The 18,425-nt window shown below is 42.6% G+C and overlaps 1 protein-coding gene across 6 annotated transcripts in view; it reads left to right on the top strand.

Annotated features, from left to right (window-relative positions):
- Positions 1–18,425, top strand: part of TNC (tenascin C) — a 48,439-nt gene that overhangs the window by 10,391 nt on the left and 19,623 nt on the right. For 3 of the 6 annotated variants that reach the window (XM_086625371.1, XM_086625372.1, XM_009990175.2), the window contains 2 exons: positions 9,471–9,743; positions 11,798–12,070. The exons of 1 other annotated variant lie outside the window; for it this stretch is intronic. In XM_086625371.1, coding sequence (XP_086481497.1) covers positions 9,471–9,743; positions 11,798–12,070 — 546 coding nt within the window. Of the gene's footprint in view, positions 1–6,323; positions 6,744–9,470; positions 9,744–11,797; positions 12,071–13,158; positions 13,432–15,773; positions 16,050–18,425 lie in introns of all 6 variants that reach the window. 2 more of the 6 variants (XM_086625369.1, XM_086625370.1) reach the window with 2 other exon arrangements.

The raw sequence follows: 18,425 nt of genomic DNA, 5'->3' as shown, positions 1-18,425 counted from the left end.
TCCTGCCTAATGAGTTCTCTTCACAGCATGCCTCCACCCGTCATGCTTCAGCAGGGTCAACAGGGCTCTGTTGTTGCCTGTTTTCAGTTTTCTCATCCAAAATGAGAAAGGCTACCGCCACAAATCTGGTCACAGTCACCATTTCCCTTGGATACCATGACTGTTACACTTGTCTACGAAGGAGTAGTCCATTTTTACCATCTCCATTTGTACAAACCACTCTACTTAGGCAGGATCAGTGGACTACTTATTGAATAAGCTTGTATTCTTTGTGAAACATTTTGACCCAAAGTTTGTTGCATACAGAATTATATTTCAGTATAGAAAACAATTAAGTCCTGAATCTTTCGGTGCCTTCAGGCTAAATCCTGTGAGGCAAAACCTGAACTTCTATAAGTAAGCAGAGACAGTGAAATCAGAATTAACTGGACTACAATTACTATCCTTAGCAGATCTCAAGGTGTTTATCCTTTTCTCCCCAAAGACCATCTATGAGGTAAACACATGCCAGAAGTTGTGGATTTTGCAAATTAATAACTCTACAGCTTAACTAATCAAAACTGGGTTTGTGTTCCCTGCTAGCATCCTTGCCAGCAGAACCTCTGAAGGCTTTATAGAGTTGAGTAATCCAGTACAACAGTTATATGGTATTGTGTAAACCACAGAAAGCTGTCAGTACTTCATCACTTGTTCGATGCATAAGTCAGGCCTGTGTCCAGTGTTGGGAAAAAATAGGAGGCCTTGAGGCACATACATACAAAAGGAAGGAGAAGGTTTCTGTGGCAGGAGTGAGCAGGCTTCAATCTTTCCAAAGTTATGTTTCCTCATCTGAAGACTGAGTGGTCTCAAAGGAAGTATGCATAGACAGTGAAAAGGCAGAAGCAACATGCTGTGGAATTTCACAGTCTCGTCTTTCCAGCACCAGCTTCTAAAGTTTCACAAGGTGGCTTCTTTTTCCTGGTTGGGTTTTGGGATTGTTTTACAAATACATTCATCTGGCCAGCGTGTTTGTTTTAAATCTTTACTCAGGGAAGCCAGTAAACAAAGAGTTCTCTGCAGTGGGCTCCTTAGAAGCAACAGCAGTAGTTGACATAACCTGTCACTGTGACCTTCCTCCTGTGTCGGAATGGACAAATCCAAACACATGAGCATGAGGAGGCAGAAATGCTCTGTGAGCCTGTGGGGTATAAGACAAGAGGTCTCCTCTTCAGTTTACTTTTTGTCCACCCTCGAGTCAGTCCTCTTTATCCGTGTTCCCAGTATTTGGGAGGTCCTGAAGTCCTCAGGCTAAGCCAAACAAACTTGTTGTTTTACCCTCTCTTGCAGAGCTATGAGGGACCTCAGGTCCATTGCCCTGCTGGGGAGAGTACTTGGAGCAACCAGGGAGAGAGAGGAATGTTTGAAGTGGAAAATGCCAGTAGCACAGCTAGGACTGGACTAGCTCTTCTCAGTGGGTGGAGGAGACAGTCCTGCTGTTTAGAGGGCCATGTGGCAGGGGTGCTGTTTAGAGGGCCAGGGACTGTGGAAGGGCTTAGAGTTTTTCTTTTCAGAGTTTCATTTTCTTCTCCAGATTACCAGTTTTTCATCTTATATTCTTCCCAGCCTCCTGATGGTTCAGTCAGGCTTCTCTGCTTGCAAATATTCAGCAGTTTCCCACACGTTGTTCTTATTTGTTTGCGTAAGTGAATTGTCTGTCACTGAGGGTAAAGCTTCTTTCAGCCCCAGAGCTGAAGATCTTGTGTTGGTGCCTCATCTCCCCTCTCACATTCTTCCCGTTATCTTTTTATGCATATCAGCTCCCCACACACAGACAGGTGAAACGTTCAGAACTCATGAACCTCTAGCAAAGGACATGTCACAAAATCTTCCGTAGTATAGGATGGCAGCCTTCTGTTGCTTCTGTCTCTTCATATGGATGAAGTGCAGCTCAAGTGACAAAACTTTTTTTAACTGGTGCCCATGATTCTGCATTCAAGGGATGGTAAAGACCATGAAGTGAATGGTTTGCTAAATGTTGTTTTGTTTTACTGAAAAGGAAAGACTGAATATATCACACTGCTATTTGCTTGTTTGTTTCTTTGTAGCTCTATATAGTCTATCCCTAATGCAGGCAACGACTCCTGACCCAGAGGAGCTTTCTGACTCTGGGAGCTTTCTTGCTCCAGAGGCCTCAGGGATGCAGGAGGATGCGCTGAGGGACCTCGTGGTCTCAAGGGTAACAGACCACAGCTTTAGTGTCTCATGGTATGCGAATACAGGAGTCTACAGTAGTTTTGTGGTGGAGTACGAGGAAGTGTCATTGGCAGCTGGGCCCCCTGCAGAAACCTTCCTGCCCAGAGAATCCCTGGGTGCTGTGATTGATGGCCTCCAAGCTAACACTTCCTATAAAATCAAGGTGTATGGATTGGCTGGAGAACAGCGCTCTTCTCCTCTGGAAGCTGTGGCTACAACAGGTACCTCCTTTCTGTTATTAACAAAGATGTCACAAAGTAGGGTGCTGCTTATTTGTTAGAGGTCCCACCCAGCATTGCACTAAGGTTTTGGTTTAGAACCGCTTCAGAAATCAAAGAGAATGAGCCATTTTACTAGTTGGAGGGACCTTTCTGGCAGCATGTCTTGAGAATGTTACATCAGATTAACAACTAATCTGTAGGGTAAGCACGTAACCCAGCTCTGAGGAAGCTGAGCAGTCAGGCTGCAGCTTTGTTCTTTCTTGCTCTGGTTCTGGAACCTTGCCTGCATAGCACAATGTGGGTCCTGGAGGAGGACGGATGGTAATATATCAGGCATGAGAGGCCTGTGGAGATAAATAAGTGGACACTACAGAAACCAAGTGCCAACCTCAGATTCCTCTGCTGAAGGACCCAGATTGTGCAGCAACTGCTGATGAATCATGGACGTGATACTGTCTTGCCTCTGGAAGTGAGTTGCACATAGGAGCATGGCTTGGAGAAGTAACTTTTCCGTTCTGTTGAATGTTTTTAAGAAGATTTATGCTGTTTACCAAAGACCCTTGTCTGTGTTGTGCGTCAGTCCCTCTTCCTCTCCTGGCTTCTGCTAGTCCTAGATTGCTCCACCTTTTTTTTATACAAACTCGAAGAAACATTAGGAGGAATGTTTAGGTGAGCCAGTTCAATGGGAAACTACAGCGCTGACCACTGGGAAAATAAATTTGCCAGTAAAGATAGTCCTTTCGTCCAGCTGATTCCTCTTCTAAGAGTACATGGAACCTGACTTCAGTATGAGGATTTTTAGTGGTAGCTCCCGTACTATTTCAGGCTTATGATATACTGCAATGCTTTCTTTATATAAATTTCAGACATGCACTGGCACTGTAGCCCAGTTTAATCAGCTGGTTGAGAGTGGGGAAAGCCATTTAGCCAAAGGGGTCTGAAAATAATGCAAATACCTTGGTAGGCCATCACGTCTTCAGGTGTGCTTGAGCTGACAAGAGACTCCGCAGTGAAACTGGCTGATAGCCCCTCTTAGAAAATAATATAAAATCCAAGAGACAGAAGCAAGAAATAATGCAGAATACTGTTTGCTCCGTCCCAAGTAGCCGGGGAACTGTCCTGGCAGGACATTAACATTCTTTTTAGCAAAATCACCAGTGAAGAAGTACAATAGAATTCCTCAAAAGGCCAGCAACAGCAGCATAGACATATTTAGGCCATATTCAGCCTGAATATTTTGCTGAGAAAATGATATTGAGAAGTATTCCAGTCTGAGAAAGAGCATATGTTTGTTGTCCATCCAGTTTCCCTTCTACACAGCTTTCACCTCTTCGGCATCTGCTATTGGTTCATCTTGCCACTATGAATCATTCTATCTGACTGTCATCCACCCACCTAGGTCTCCTAGAGCTCTCTTTCTCTTCTCCCCGTCTCTTCCACTAGTCAAGTGTTTGAACTCCATTGGTCGTCTTATCCTAGAGTTTGTATTCCAGATTTTCCATTATCTGTTATAGTATTCTGTCTGCTAAACAGTGAACACTGATACTGTCTGTGGTATCAGAGTATTTTCCATATATTCATGCCATTTTCATTTTTCTATCTGTTGTATGTTTATACACAAAGCCACATATTTCTCTATCATATGTGTGTGTAGAGAGTAGACCACTCTTTCTCGTCCACAAATTCATTTGTGGAGTCAAGTCATTAAACCCAAGGTAATATTCAGAATTAGGTCCAGAAAAAAACTCAGAGGTAATGTAACTACATATAATTACATATGCTCCGTGAGACAATGTGTACATGGCAACCTCCCATGTAGTTGTCAAAGTTGGCACAATAAAATTAACCCACTTGTGACAGCAAAATTCTGAATTAAAATGCCAATTAGGTGGGTGGTCCCTCAGTTTTTGTATAATGCATTTGAACCTTTGCTGTATTTCCCGTTCAGATTAGAGAAAATGAGTCCTTGTGTGGTTATACTATTACCAGCAGGAATCTGGGAGAAACATCAGTAGGGCTGGTCAAGTAAAATGAGAGAAAATGAGAACCCAATTTTGATTAATACGTCACAGGTTTTTTTCAGGGATCCTCAGTATATCAGGGTCATAATGCCAGACTTGTTTTTTCCTCTTGTTTCCCTTGTGGTTTTGAATGTTTTGTCCTAGCTATCCAATTCAGGGTGCATGGCACTTTCCCTGTGGGACCATCCACACCATGGAGCTGTACATGTGTCATGTACTGCTGCCCTTTCCTCCTCACTGATCTATTCACTCTATCCATGCACGTCTTCTGCAGAAATACTCCATGATAAAGCCTAGTTACCACTATGCATGTTAAGTAGACAACCTTAAGGCTGAACAAGTACCAGTGCACTTGCTTGACGTCATAGTTTTTTGCCTGTCCCCAAACTAGAAAAGAGCTGATTGGCATTTGGTTGTGCACAGCAGCTGAGAGTGGCAGGAGGCTGACGGTTCCGTGCTGCATGTGTTCCTGCTTTGTTGCATGAGCTCAGTAACCCTGGTGCAGTCAGATGGTTCTGATGGTCCATTTGCTGAGGAGTGAATTCTGTCAGTGGTTACCACGACAAGGATGCTGGTGTGATGACAACATGGCTGTCTTCAGGTTGCACCATATGTAGGGCCTGGTTCACATCATGTGCTGGAGTAATTTAAGGAGGGCCCTTACCTAAGTCAAGAATATCAATGATATATGTAAATATAAATAACTGTTTGCCTCACAGGCTTCTTTCCTTCCTGGAGGTGAGCAGAAAACAATGTTTTTATGTCTATATTTGTCCTGAGAGTATATTTTCAAGATAACGTTCCTGCCTTTATTCAAAAACTTTTTTAATTGATCCTTCTCCTCTGAAAACTCATTTTCCTGATTACATGTGTGAATTTGGAGACAGATACTGAATCCCAATTATATATTTGTGCTGATCTGATTGATGGTGGTAGATGACTTGCTCTCTCTTAATTGAATGCAAGTGGAGCATGAAAGCAAGGCAGTCATTAAGGTGTGGAATGATGTGGTTTTCCACTAACAAGGAGATAATTCTGCATGTCAGAAAAATCACCTGCTTGTCGCCTTGCAGCTGTGATCAGAAACACATTCTCTGTGATCTCCACAGTCCTCAGATTTTCAGAGTCTGACTGTACTGCAAGATACGTTCACAGATCATTCAGCATGTTGAAGGCCAAGTCTTTTTCCCTTCCGTTCCTTTGGATGTCTTAAAAGAAAGATTTTCTGTCTTGGTTTTTAGGTAAGAATGTGTGTCCTCCCCTGCCTTTTTTGAAAATTGTGCATGTATCCAGATGGATAACTCCTCCAAGCCTGCTTTTGGTTGGATAGGATGAGATTTAGCATGCTTCTGCTGTGGTTGATTTCTCAGTCTGGATCTGGATAGATTTGTGATACTTGGCATGTGTTCCACCTACGGTGTCTATCAGGAGCAACAACTGACATGCTGTAGCAAAGACAAAAGGCATGTTTGAGAGACTTAGGGTTCAGATCCTCACCGATGTAAATTAGCTAAGTTCTCTGGAGGTAGTCAAAGTGTACTGATTTACGTCAACTGAGGATGTGCCCATTTCTCCGCTGGAAGCGTTGCGGCTCGTCTCTATTTAATGGTCGTTGCTCGGGATCTGCTGGTCAGCATGGTTGTGTGAGTTATGTCGTACTTGGTGATGCTACCTTTGCTTGTGGCCTGGATTCAGTCTCCAAAAAAGAAGCACCCATCTGTTTTCTCTGTTCTTAGAGCTCTGTAATGCAAAGCACACCAACTGTTTTGTAGCAGATGTTAGCTGTCTTTTGGTGTATTTTGGGGGGTTATTTTCAGGAAATTTTAACTTGTAATTTACCTCTATTTAGCACATCTAGTCACAACACCTGGAGAATCAAACAATGAAACGTCATTTAATCCTACCAGCCCTGCACCTGCAGAGCTCAGTTATGTAACATACCCCAGCACTGATTCTCATGCTCCGCTTTTGGTGCCCACTGACCTTCCCAGCTCAGAAGCCACTGGTGCTCTTCATGACCTTAATATAACACACAGGACTTTCAGTAGTTTCACCCTGTCTTGGGCAGCACGGGATGAGGCATTTGATCAGTTCTTTATCACTCTGAAAGACCTGTCCAGCTTAAACAGAACACAGGAAATCTTTTTGCCGGGAAACCATCGAGAAACAGAAATTACCAATCTCACAGCTGGCACACAATACCAGATTAACCTCCATGGAAGCACTCAAGGTCAGCTCTCTTGGTCCCTGGAAGCCCTAGCTGCTACAGGTATTTTCTATGGATTCATTAGCCGTATGTTCCTTTTCTGCTTTGAAATACAGAACTTCATTTTCGTACTGCTGTTCCACTGCAGAAATGCTAGGCTTTGTGAGTGATGCCTTTCTTCTTAGGTTTTTGGATTTTCCCTTCTTCATTTTGCATGGTATAAAACTCTTATTGCTATGGAATGAGAGCCTGGAGCAGTGCAGCATGGACAATGCCCTATGGGGCATTAGGGGGACTTTGAAGGCGATGTAGCATCAATTCTCTCTTTTCAAATTGCATGCAAAGAGATACATTGATGTATTTGCTATTTACAAGGCACATGAAAATAGCAAGATGTTACAGGTATTTATCTGGATTGTGGCTCAAACACAAGAAAGATCACAAGGAAGTTGCAGTTTGCAGCCTTGGCATGGAAGTGGTGATGTCAGAGAAAAAAGAGATAGTAACACATTGGGAGTATATCTTCCTGAAAACTTCCACCTCTTACCCCTATTACATGAATTTCATGAGGAAACAGGCCTACAGCCACAGGGCTCAGTTCAATAACCATCAAAGTACCAGTGTGCAAGTTCATATCTGGAGACCCTAGCCGGAGACTAATGACTCTACTTCTCCATCACCCAAACCCAAATTCACAACATGAGATAAAATATTTACATGGAAACAGACAGATTATTTCATACCTACTGCAAGGCTAGAGCAGTCTCATCTCTCAATGGTTTGTTCTCTCTTTTTTTTTTTAAAGTAAGAAACATCATCCCTTGATATCATTTGCCATGACATTGTCATTGTTTTGTCATATATGTTGAATGCTTTGTGGATGAGGCTTTTGGAGGTCTCCAACACTCCAAGTTGGTGCATGATTTTGTATGGGAATCCCTCGGTCCCTAGAGAGCATGATGGGGTTACGTGCGCTTCCATTTCAGATGTGCATGAGAAACAAATGGGATGAAATGGGATTCTGCATCTTGGAGGTGAATGAAACTGAGCATTCTTCAGAGAAATCTGAATTGCTTTTAAGCTTTGATGATTACTGCATTACTTATTATAATCAAGCTTTTACTTAAGACATTTTACCTTACTATAACTTTTGGTTTAGTTTCATCTTCATTTTAAGGAAATATGGTTGTTTTATTTCTTTCTGTTGCCACCAAAACATTATTTCTGATACAACCTGTTCCTTTTCTGTCCGGCTTTCTCTTTTTCAGCTAAACAGTTGACAGGATTCATGTTTTGCCTCAATGTGTCTCATTTCTGTTCCTGACAAAACAAAACAGCTCTGGCTTCGTACTTTATTGTTGTTGAACAACATTGTGTTATTTCATAAACAATCTCTTCCTTTCTAACAGGATGGGAAAAACTCATCAAAACTTTTTTGTTCCTGAGTAGTAGCAATTTACTATGCATTCCTGAATCTCGCTGAAGATAATTGGCTGTGATCTCTGAGTACTCAACCTCTGAAAATACAACCCCAGCTACTTATATAAAGCTATGCAGCAGTCATGCAATAAGGACTCTGTTTTTACAGGGGAAAAATTTATGAGAGTAATGTTGCTGAGCCTAATTTTCATTTGTTCCAGAGCTCCTTTACATTCTGCCTTGAAATATGCATAAAGCTTAAAGTTGAAGTTTACAACTGACGAATCAGATCCATTTCCCTCCTGCATTGTCTCATATAAATTCTTAATCGTGCAGACTGGGATTATTTGGTTAGATACTGTTCTTATTATACTGTTCTTATTATATTGCTTGTGTATCTACAATGCAAGTAAATAAGAAAAGTGCTAGAAAGTTATCAGAGTCCACAGACCTGTGATAGATCATATAGCAAGATTTTCCATATAGAAAAAAACAAGTATAACTCTGTCCATTTCCCATATGACTGCTGATTTTAAGGAATCAGCCATATTTCCTCTTTAACAGAAGACTTATTATTCTTGCTGAGAAAATAAACTTTCTGATGTAACAGCATCAGAGAATTAGCTTTAATGGTTCCCAACTTCCTTAGGCACCTCAGTGATGGCTTATGAAAATGTTGATTTCTGTGAATTCAGATTTCAATTGGAGATTAATATCAGTAACCCTGAAAATCCAAGCTTCTCTGCCCTCAGGAAGGTTTTGTGGACAGAATAATGTAATATAAGGAAGACAAATCCATTAAACTGAAGACATGCAGACAGGGAGGAATTTTCCCCTATATTGTTTTGGATTAGAAATGGTTTGGAAGAATAAATAGCATCCTTTATATGGACACAATTAAAAGCATAAACATCTGAATCTCAACTACTTTAAACTCAGTGTCTTCATACCCTTACAACAGGCATTATTGCAGTATTCACAGTCACTTCATAATGGCCAACACTGAGTTGTTAATAATGCAGTTAAGTGGTTAGAGTAATCCTTACTTGTCTCATAGGGAGTTGTAATTAATGTTGGCAAAACCCTTGCAGCTGTAAGATGGTCTATAAGCTGCCTTCTGTAAGCAGTTGTTTAGTATTATTGTGGTTATTATTTGTTATTACGGTTCTTTTCTTACTGTTCTGTTTTGCCAAGTCTCTGAAGAAACTTTACGAGCTCTGTGAGGCAGCTGAGGATGTCGCTGTGTGTACGAGCGCATCTCCGTGTCACTGATTGCAAATGAAACTCATTAACATGGAACATCATTAAGTAATTCCTCATCGGCAACAGTCTGTAATCTGAGTAACTGATTGACTCTCTGTCCTTATTCAGAGGAGGAACCTGAGCTTGGACAATTATCAGTATCGGAGACTGGCTGGGATGGTTTCCAGCTCACCTGGACAGCAGCCGACGGGGCCTATGAGAACTTTATCATTCAGGTGCAGGAGTCTGACAATCCCGAAGAAAGCCAGAATATCACAGTCCCAGGAGGACTGCGCTTTGTGAATGTTACAGGCCTGAAGGCCAACACACCGTATAACATCACACTCTATGGTGTGATCCAAGGCCACAAGACCAAACCCCTCTCTGTTGAAACCCTGACAGGTATCTTTCCAAGTCCCCCATCCATCCCACGGCTCCGTTTCCTTGCGGACGGGGATGTGAACCAGAGCTGACGCAACCGCTCGGCAAAGCTCGCTGGCTCGGTCGGCTCTGCATGAGGCGCACTGAACTCTCCAAAGCTGGGCTGAACATCTCTGCATGGAAATGTCGCATGATCAGGCTTTCCAATAAGAGTCTCAGTGCCCTCATGGAGCCCTTCGCTTTTAGGAATGCTTTTCCCCCCACCTCAGAATGGCTGATTTTGTTCCCTTTACTCACTTTTCTACTGATCAACGCTAACAGCAATACCCAGCTGCCTGTTGTACATGCTCGGGAAAGCCCATGTTGCCTTGTAAAATTACAAAAATCGATTCTTTACAGTGCAGATAATCCAAGCCTGAGAGTACGTTTAGTTTTTACCCTTCAGAAGCCACCTCTGAAATTATGCACCAGCTCCTGTGTAAACACAAACTCGGGGAAATAGCGTGTGCATCTGTCTCAAGGGCAAGGACAGACACCTTCTCTATGTTCTCATATAAAAACGAACACAAGTGAATTCTTACCAAGAGCAGTATCATACATTAAGCCACATAAAGTCGTGAAACAGTCTGATTGGTCTGAAAAAGATATAATGCAAGACCAAATTCAGCAGAACTACTCTGGCATAAAACTGACCTGAAAGAAGGAAGGTAAGCTTCACATTATCAGAAGGTTGCATGAAGTTAATCAAGAGCCACAAAAATAATTTTCTGGCTCATCTTGTGAAAGACTACAGTTTTAAATGAGAGCTTATCATGAGCTCTGGCTGTGAGAAGTAAATATATACTTATATCTATCCCGTACGGCTCGCTGACTGCTCCTGGTGCTACGATCATTAGCAATGAACAGTGTATGAATTAATTGGCAATAAAGGGGCACCAGTGGCTCTTCCTTCAGACAATTTCTTGTAGATGATATCTGCTGCCTCTGGGCTTCCTTGCAGACCGTTGCAACCTCCTGTGACTGTGAGATGGCCAGAACTTGCTCATATTTGATTTCCCCATATCACCCAGCACAGAAGGGAATAAAAGTACACATAAGAACTAAACAGAATTAAAACGTTAAACACAATACAGCTTGTTTGTTTCAATAATGTTTTAAGCAGCCTGGCTTAGGTAGAAATGTGTCTGGCAGAAGGCACTTGCTTTGGGCTGTGTCCCACTGCAGGCTAGAAGTCCTGTGTTTTGAGAGTCCCGAGCCTGAGCTGGTAGCAGATTGCCCATTGAAAATAGACAAATGTGGCCAGACAAAGCAGGCTGCACGGGGACAAACAAGAAAACAGACAGCATGGGTGTCCTGCCCAAACAGGCAATGTGCTCTCTTTTTACTAACTTAATGAAAACAGCAGAAGATGCCCTGCTGAGGTTTTCCCTTCCCTTTCTGGGTCATGCTCAGCACCCGGCTTTTCAAAATTTTCCCTTCTGGGGACTTTCAATTGTCAGAATTTTCTGAGCCTTCCTGTAACGCGTCAGAGATGTCTACAGAGAGGAAGAAACCCCAAGGCAGCTACCACTGCATTTTGGCTCCAGCTCCAAAATTACATGCCAACTTTCATAAGCTTAAGCTGAAAGGGAAAGTAGAAGAGCTTTTTTTTTGTGGTTTTTTTAACCACAACCTTTTCCTTTGGATAAAGAAACAGCTCTAGTTTTAGCTTCTCCTAAAACTGGAAGCTGACTTTTCCAAATGTCCTGGGGGCATTCAGAAAAGTTCTTTGGCATCTGCTTTTATGCTCAGACCTGAAAGACACATGGCTGCTCCTGAAGATAAAAGGAAATAGCCATAGCTTTAAAGCTTGCTTTTCTTTTTTTTTTCTTTTTTTTCTTATTTAACACTTTGAGATGCTTTCATGTGATTTCTTCCCCTTACTACCTGTCTGCTTGTAGCAAGCTTTTACTCAAAACTTTTTCTCCAATGGCAGCTTGGAGTGCTGCCAGCATGAGCAGAGAGAAGCACAGCATTTCTGAGCAGGAGGAGATACAGGGCTGTCCACTTCTGACCAATGTTGTTTCCCTCCTCAGGAGTGCACCCAGAAGTTGGTGAGCTAATCGTTTCCGACATTACTCCTGAAAGCTTCAACCTTTCTTGGACAACCACCAACGGGGACTTCGACGCCTTTACTATTGAAATTATTGATTCTAACAGGTTGCTGGAGCCCATGGAGTTCAACATCTCAGGCGATTCAAGAACTGCTCATATCTCAGGGCTTTCTCCCAGCACTGATTTTATTGTCTACCTCTATGGGATCTCTCATGGTTTCCGCACACAGGCAGTAAGCGCTGCAGCTACAACAGGTATATAAAACCTACCTCAATGCTAACTCTCCTTTACTCTAAGTCTTCCTTACAGGTTGTGCCCCTTTCCCTGCCCTCAGCTACCCCATCAGTTTACCCATTACCAAATCCTCTACCTCATTGTTTGATACCTTCTGAGGAAGACCTGCCGGAGCACATTTTGAACTGTGAATGTTAATCCACCATCACATCCAACAAAGTCTGTCAATCATATTGTGATGTAATTTCATTCACACAATCAGTTTGCTCTTGTTCATACACTAAGATTGAGGCAACCTCTGACACAGATGAGAAGCAAAATAAATTTCCCAAGAACCAAGCAGGAGATGATTCATTATGTTAGCCTTGCAATGTGTGTTAGCATAGAGGAGACACTCTCAGATAAGCCAAATTCTAGATACAGTTTTTATCCTGATTCTCTAGATAGATTTCAGGCATATTTCAGTCTGCATCAGCAGACTTCTACAGGGCGAATGCATTGCTTCAATTCAACTCCAGAATTCAGTTTAATGGGACGAGAGATTGAAAGAGACCATTTGACTTGACGTTGGTGAATGAAATAGGCAGGCATTTAGTTGTTGGCACATTGTGCATCTCGAGGTTTTACAGTTGACAGCTTTTCCAGAAAAGACAGGGAAGTCAAATGTTTGATGTGTTCTAGCGCAGTATGAAAGTGGAAGGAGAGGACCAGACTACAGAAGCAGAAGGTACATTCTCAAAGTAGGCAGATAATAGCTCACATTGAGATTGTGTAATATCTCTACCAAATTTTGCCTGCTGACATGATCTTAGGATCTCACAGCACTAGATTAATGTGATCAATGACATTAAACAGAATATCAAATCTCAGTGATCAGACAATACGGAGTCGTAGTTTCTAGCATCAGCAGATTGTGAATACCTTCACTGAATCATGGGTAACATGGGCAGAGTAACTACAGGGGTCGTGGTAGGGAAAACATTGAGAAACACAAGGCTAGGCGATCTTTGTGACCTGTGGCTCATATGAACTCAAACTTCTATATTATTTTATTTTGCTTTGGGTTTTAATAATTGCAACGCATTTCCATTTGTTTTTCTTCCTGTAGTAGAGGAACCTCTCCTTAGCAAACTCACTGTATCAAATGCTACCTCAGACAGCATGTCACTGACGTGGGAAGCACAGGACAATGCCTTTGACCATTTTATTCTAGAAGTCAGAAACTCTGACTCCCCTTTGGACTCCCTGGTGCACACAGTGCCAGGGGCCTTCCGGCGCTATGTAGTCACCAACCTCAAAGCTGCCACTAATTACACTGTCCAACTCCATGGTGTAATCGATGGGCAAGGTGGTCAGACCTTGACAGCACTGGCAACCACAGGTATTTCACTGTTTCACCTTCCAGGTTTGCTTTTTTTCTCTTCTGTCTTTTGCTGTCCACCGAACTGCTCTAAAACATGGCTCCAACTCATCATCGTTCCTTTGGTAAATTATAGGGAGATCCCTATGAGGGAAGGCTGAAATAAGCTGAGCTTGGGAGTGCTGGGAAAAAGAGAAATCTGAGACAATGAAAAAGGCTGAAAAAGTGCCCCCAGCATTAAGGGAGCCAGTAGTAAACCATGATTGGTTTCTTTATATATACACTTATCTGCAAGTTCTGTGTATATATAATTAACTTGCTCCAGATGGTTAATGTTTTTCACAGAGTATCTTTGCACTTGATCTGGAATAAAGTTCATATTCTTCCCATCCTCACTTGCTTTGTTGTGAGTGGGAGGCCTTCATGTCTCTATCAGCCTGGAGAGGCACCTGCATGCCATTTTGGTTCTTTGTTCTTAAAACCAAACGTCTTCCAAGACATTTGCATCTCTTGTGGGAGTTTCATGTAGCATGCTAAATGACCAGCCAAAACTGCATGGTGTGGTCTGGCCACCTGTGTTGGTTCTGATGTTCTTCTCTGCCTAGCATTTTTATGTGTTCTTATCAGAGAGCAGGGCTCAAAAAGCAAGTTCACCCTTTCTTGATGGTCAGCCCACCACTCTGTCACTTGTATTGCCTCCTTTGAGCCTCTAAGACCTGTCTTCTTTCACTGGATATCAAAGCTTTTCCTCTGGTGATTCCAGGATGGCAGAAGATCACTAAGACTTGCCTGAAGAGATAATTTCAAATTATTTTGCATGTAGTGTTCTTTGGAGTCTGAGTGTCACAATGTGAACGTGCCTGACTGGCTGCGAGTGGCATGTGAAGGAATGTGGCCATTTCAGGATGAGACTGGGAAGGATCAGTTTGTCCTCTGTGATCTGCATGCGGAACTGATGGCTCTGTGCTCGGTTTCACTAGGTTCTGCACCCAAGCCTGTTTGCTTTGTGGATATTTTCTCAGCTTCTCCCCTGTCTTCAGAAGTACCATGCTTACATGGTGACATCTTCACTGTCAGCCATGAAGGCATTGATGGTCACTGGTTGACAGCATGACAACAGCATGTGTCCTTAACTGGGGCCACTTGGATTCACCTGTTCCTAGATGTTTCCAGAGAAGGTAGTGGACTATTATTGAAGAGTCTTGCAATGAGGGACGGGAGTAAAAGTTGGAACATCTTGCAGCAGTTCATGTTTTGGTTAAGAAAATGATTTCATTCTTTCACTGTTCTCTTTGTTGGTGGGATGCATCTTTCTTACTTTTCTCCCAGCATGAATCACTTACATAGTTATTTTCCTGTATCTCACTGGCTGCATTTCCCAAGGTGTTCTTGGTTTACATTCAATTGGCAAGAGAAAAAATAGAAAATCAGCCCTGAGAGGAGACACTGAATTCTCTAACTACCTGACTGCCGGGTCATGTTTGTGCTCTCTCTGTGGCTTTAATGAATCTTTAATGATTTTATGCTTTAATAATGGAATAGCTTTAAAACAGAATGAGCGAGGAGCTCTCCTCCTCCCATAACCTGAAGGCCAAGTTTCTCCCCTGGCAAGGGAGAGATGAGATTTTGAATTTTCTTTAGCAGAAAAGGTAAGTCTTCACTTAAAGAAGTGCCCTGTCTGCTGAACAGTCAGAAAGGAGAGCAACAGCAGTGTTGTGGGGTTTTTTGTTCATTCTATTAGATATTCTCCAATTGTGCCTAATCAGAGGATGAGGAACACCTCATCTGTGGAGCCCAGAGAGCTTTTGGCCTGAGATTAGTGCTGAGATAATTACTGTTAGTACTGAAACACCTCATAAAGTTCAGGGTCCAAAAATAAAAGTATCTACAACTCCAGGCAACAGAAACACTAAACAGAAACTGAACTGGGATTTCAAGGATGTCTGCTCTGGACATAATTCCTACCTGAATCCTACTTTATCTACTTTGGAATTGCTGTGGGTTTCTATTCCCATCATATTCCCGGTGCAGAGTTCCTGTAATTTCCATGTTTTTACCACAGGACTGTGTGCTGTTGGTGCTTCTGTAAATCAAGCACATATTTCATTAGGAAAATTGAGTGTTTTTAAGGAAATTAAATGAAAAAATAAATTAGGAGTCAGCACTAATTTCAGTGGCTTCTTTCCAAAACCTTACAAAACAGCTCTTGCAATGCTCCTTTTTTTTTTTTTTAATCTTCACCTACTGCAAAACAAGGCTAAAACATTCAGCCTTTGCTTTAAGCACCTATAAACCTCCACCGCCCATTCCCCCAGCCCCCAGGAGTAACGCTGTCTCTTCACCTGTGTTCCTTTCTCCTTCAGAGGCTGAGCCACAGCTGGGCACGCTCACACTCACAAACGTTACCCCCGACAGCTTCAACCTCTCATGGACCACAAGAGATGGGCCTTTTGCCAAGTTTGTTATACACATTAGAGATTCCTATGCAGCACATGAACCCCAGGAGCTCACGGTGTCGGGAGGTGCTCGCAGCGCCCACATCTCAGGCCTGCTAGATTACACTGGCTATGACATTAACATTAAGGGGACCACCAAGGCAGGTGTTCACACAGAGCCCCTCACGGCTTTTGTCATGACAGGTACCTGCTTAAAGGTTTGCAGTCTATTCGTTGGCTTATAAAAATATGTATTCCAGCATGGATAAAAAGAAAAACTTTCTGCAGCACTGAATATCTCATCCAGCAGCAATGGTTTTGTTTGCAAGTTTAGTGCAAGGATAGGTCAGACCAGTCGTGTTGACCTTAAAACAGTTTTCTAGGAGGAGAACTAGTTTAAAGTGAGTTAAGAACCCTCTGGAGTATTTCTTCCATGTCTAATGTTTTTTAACTCCTGAAGTTTGAGGGGGAAATTTGCCTAATATTCAGTAGTTATATCTGAAGGATCTGGAGAGGACTGGCTTTTGGAACACCTCCTAACCTGTAATGTCCCCTCAGCACATCCCTATGTCTGAATATTTTGGCCAGATTTTGCCTGGGATTGGCTGTACATCATATGCCTCCTAGATGATCAAATAAATGCCAGAGTTCACCTTCTATGTATTATGTATTATTAAGAGGAGGCTCAGGGGCGACCTTCTCGCTCTCTACAATTACCTGAAAGGAAGTTGTAGGGAGATGGGGGTCGGTCTCTTCTCCCACGTTATGAATGACAGGACGAGAGGGAATGGCCTCAAGTTACGCCGGGGGAAATTTAGCTTAGATAATCAGGAAAAATTTCTTTACAGAGAGGGTTGTGAAGTATTGGAACAGGCTTCCCAGGGAGGTGGTGGAGTCCCCATCCCTGGAGGTGTTTAAAAACTGTGTGGATTTGGTATTGAGGAAGATGGTTTAGGGACCCTGACAGTGCAGGGTGAACGGTTGGACTCGACGATCTTGAAGGTCTCTTCCAACCAGATGATTCTATTATTCTTTGTGGCCAGTATGTGCTGCTAGGGCTTGTCACAGACACATGGACACCCTTAGCAGGATTAATAGCGAAACTGAGACCTTTCCCTTTTTCTTCTCACTTCATTAACATGCAGTGGGAACAGCAGCAGCATCCCTCACAGCATCTGGGCTGCCGGTTTTTGTGAAAGGCAATGTCCATGATCATTTTCCTTAAGACGAACGGTTGCATTTTGCACCAGCTCTGACTTGCCTCTGATGACATTTAGTCACATAGTTAGAAGTCAGCAACTGTTTGCTTTCAAAAATCCTCCTCTTCTGCTCCACCAGAGCACAAATGCTGCCTTTTTGAAAATACACCACGGACATTGGTATTTTGAGAGGAAACTTCCCACGGCTAGGTAAACGTGGCACTCTGCACAGCAGAAGGATGTGGCAGCAGTTCACGTAAGCCTGCTGGCTTTAGAGTGTTGGTGTCACTCAACACCTGTCCCAGGAAAATAATTTCAGCATTTTGGGCTCTTTATTTGTTTACTCACCCTCCCAGGGACCAAACCAATATGTGAATCTTTGAGATTGCTTGTTTAGAAGCACGTAAGCTGCAAAAATGTCTCCAAATTGAGTAAATTCGAGATGAATCTCTGGCACCCAAGTGTGTAAACATCAAAACATAAGAACTTCCAAATTATAAAAATTTAGGAGGCAATTTTTATGCCAAGTTCTAAAAGAACATCAGTTTCACTAGTTATGAAATGCCAAAACCAAACCCAAAACCCTTTTCCAGAGAAAGTTTTGTGTTAACTAACCAGTATTTTCTTAAGTGAGTGGAATTTGAGTGATTGGAAGATCTAACGAGTTAGCTCCTGAGCCAACAAAGCAAGGTTTGACAAATAGTTTGGAGAAATGCTAGCAATGCCTGGGATCCAGGATCAAGGCCAGGGCTTAGAAGAGCCAGTTGATCTTCCTATTTGACTTGTCAGATTTTGAGTGAGAAAAAACAGAGAAGCTGTGGCTGCCTCATCCCTGGAAGTGTTCGAGGCCAGGTTGGATGCAATGAGCAACCTGGTGTAGTGGAAGGTGTCCCTGCCCATGGCAGGGGGGTTGGAACTAGATGATCTTTAAAGTCTCTTCCAACCCAAACCATTCTATGATTCTATGAAACTATCTTGTGAAAATTTGGCCTTCTCTTTTTCCAGAGACTTAGTGGGAAAGTTTTGAGGAGTTGATCCACAGCCTCTAAACTTTGACAAATGTCATGATGATGTGAAAAAAAAAAAAACCCTCACTGGAATTTCTTTAAGTTGTCAACATACCACACTAACAGCTGCCTGTGAAGCTCTTTGGACAGATTATTGCTCTGTTCTGCAGTCATTAGCCCCTGCCCTCATACAGTGCAAGCTCTGGCTTCTCTCCTATCCCCCGCAAAAAACAATCATGCAAGTATTTGGTACTTGCACTATGATCCTGACTGATTGATGTCCTGCTCCTGGCAGTCCTTCTGGCATCTCTGACCCCCCACTATTGAACAGAAAAGCCGGAGACATTCACGTGAAGTAGAGCGGTAAAGAAGCA

This window comes from Tauraco erythrolophus, chromosome 22, assembly GCF_009769465.1.
Source record: "Tauraco erythrolophus isolate bTauEry1 chromosome 22, bTauEry1.pri, whole genome shotgun sequence".
NCBI lineage: Eukaryota > Metazoa > Chordata > Aves > Musophagiformes > Musophagidae > Tauraco > Tauraco erythrolophus.
The sequence above is the reverse complement of the archived record's forward strand: the minus strand, read 5'-3'. Positions and strand labels throughout refer to the sequence as shown.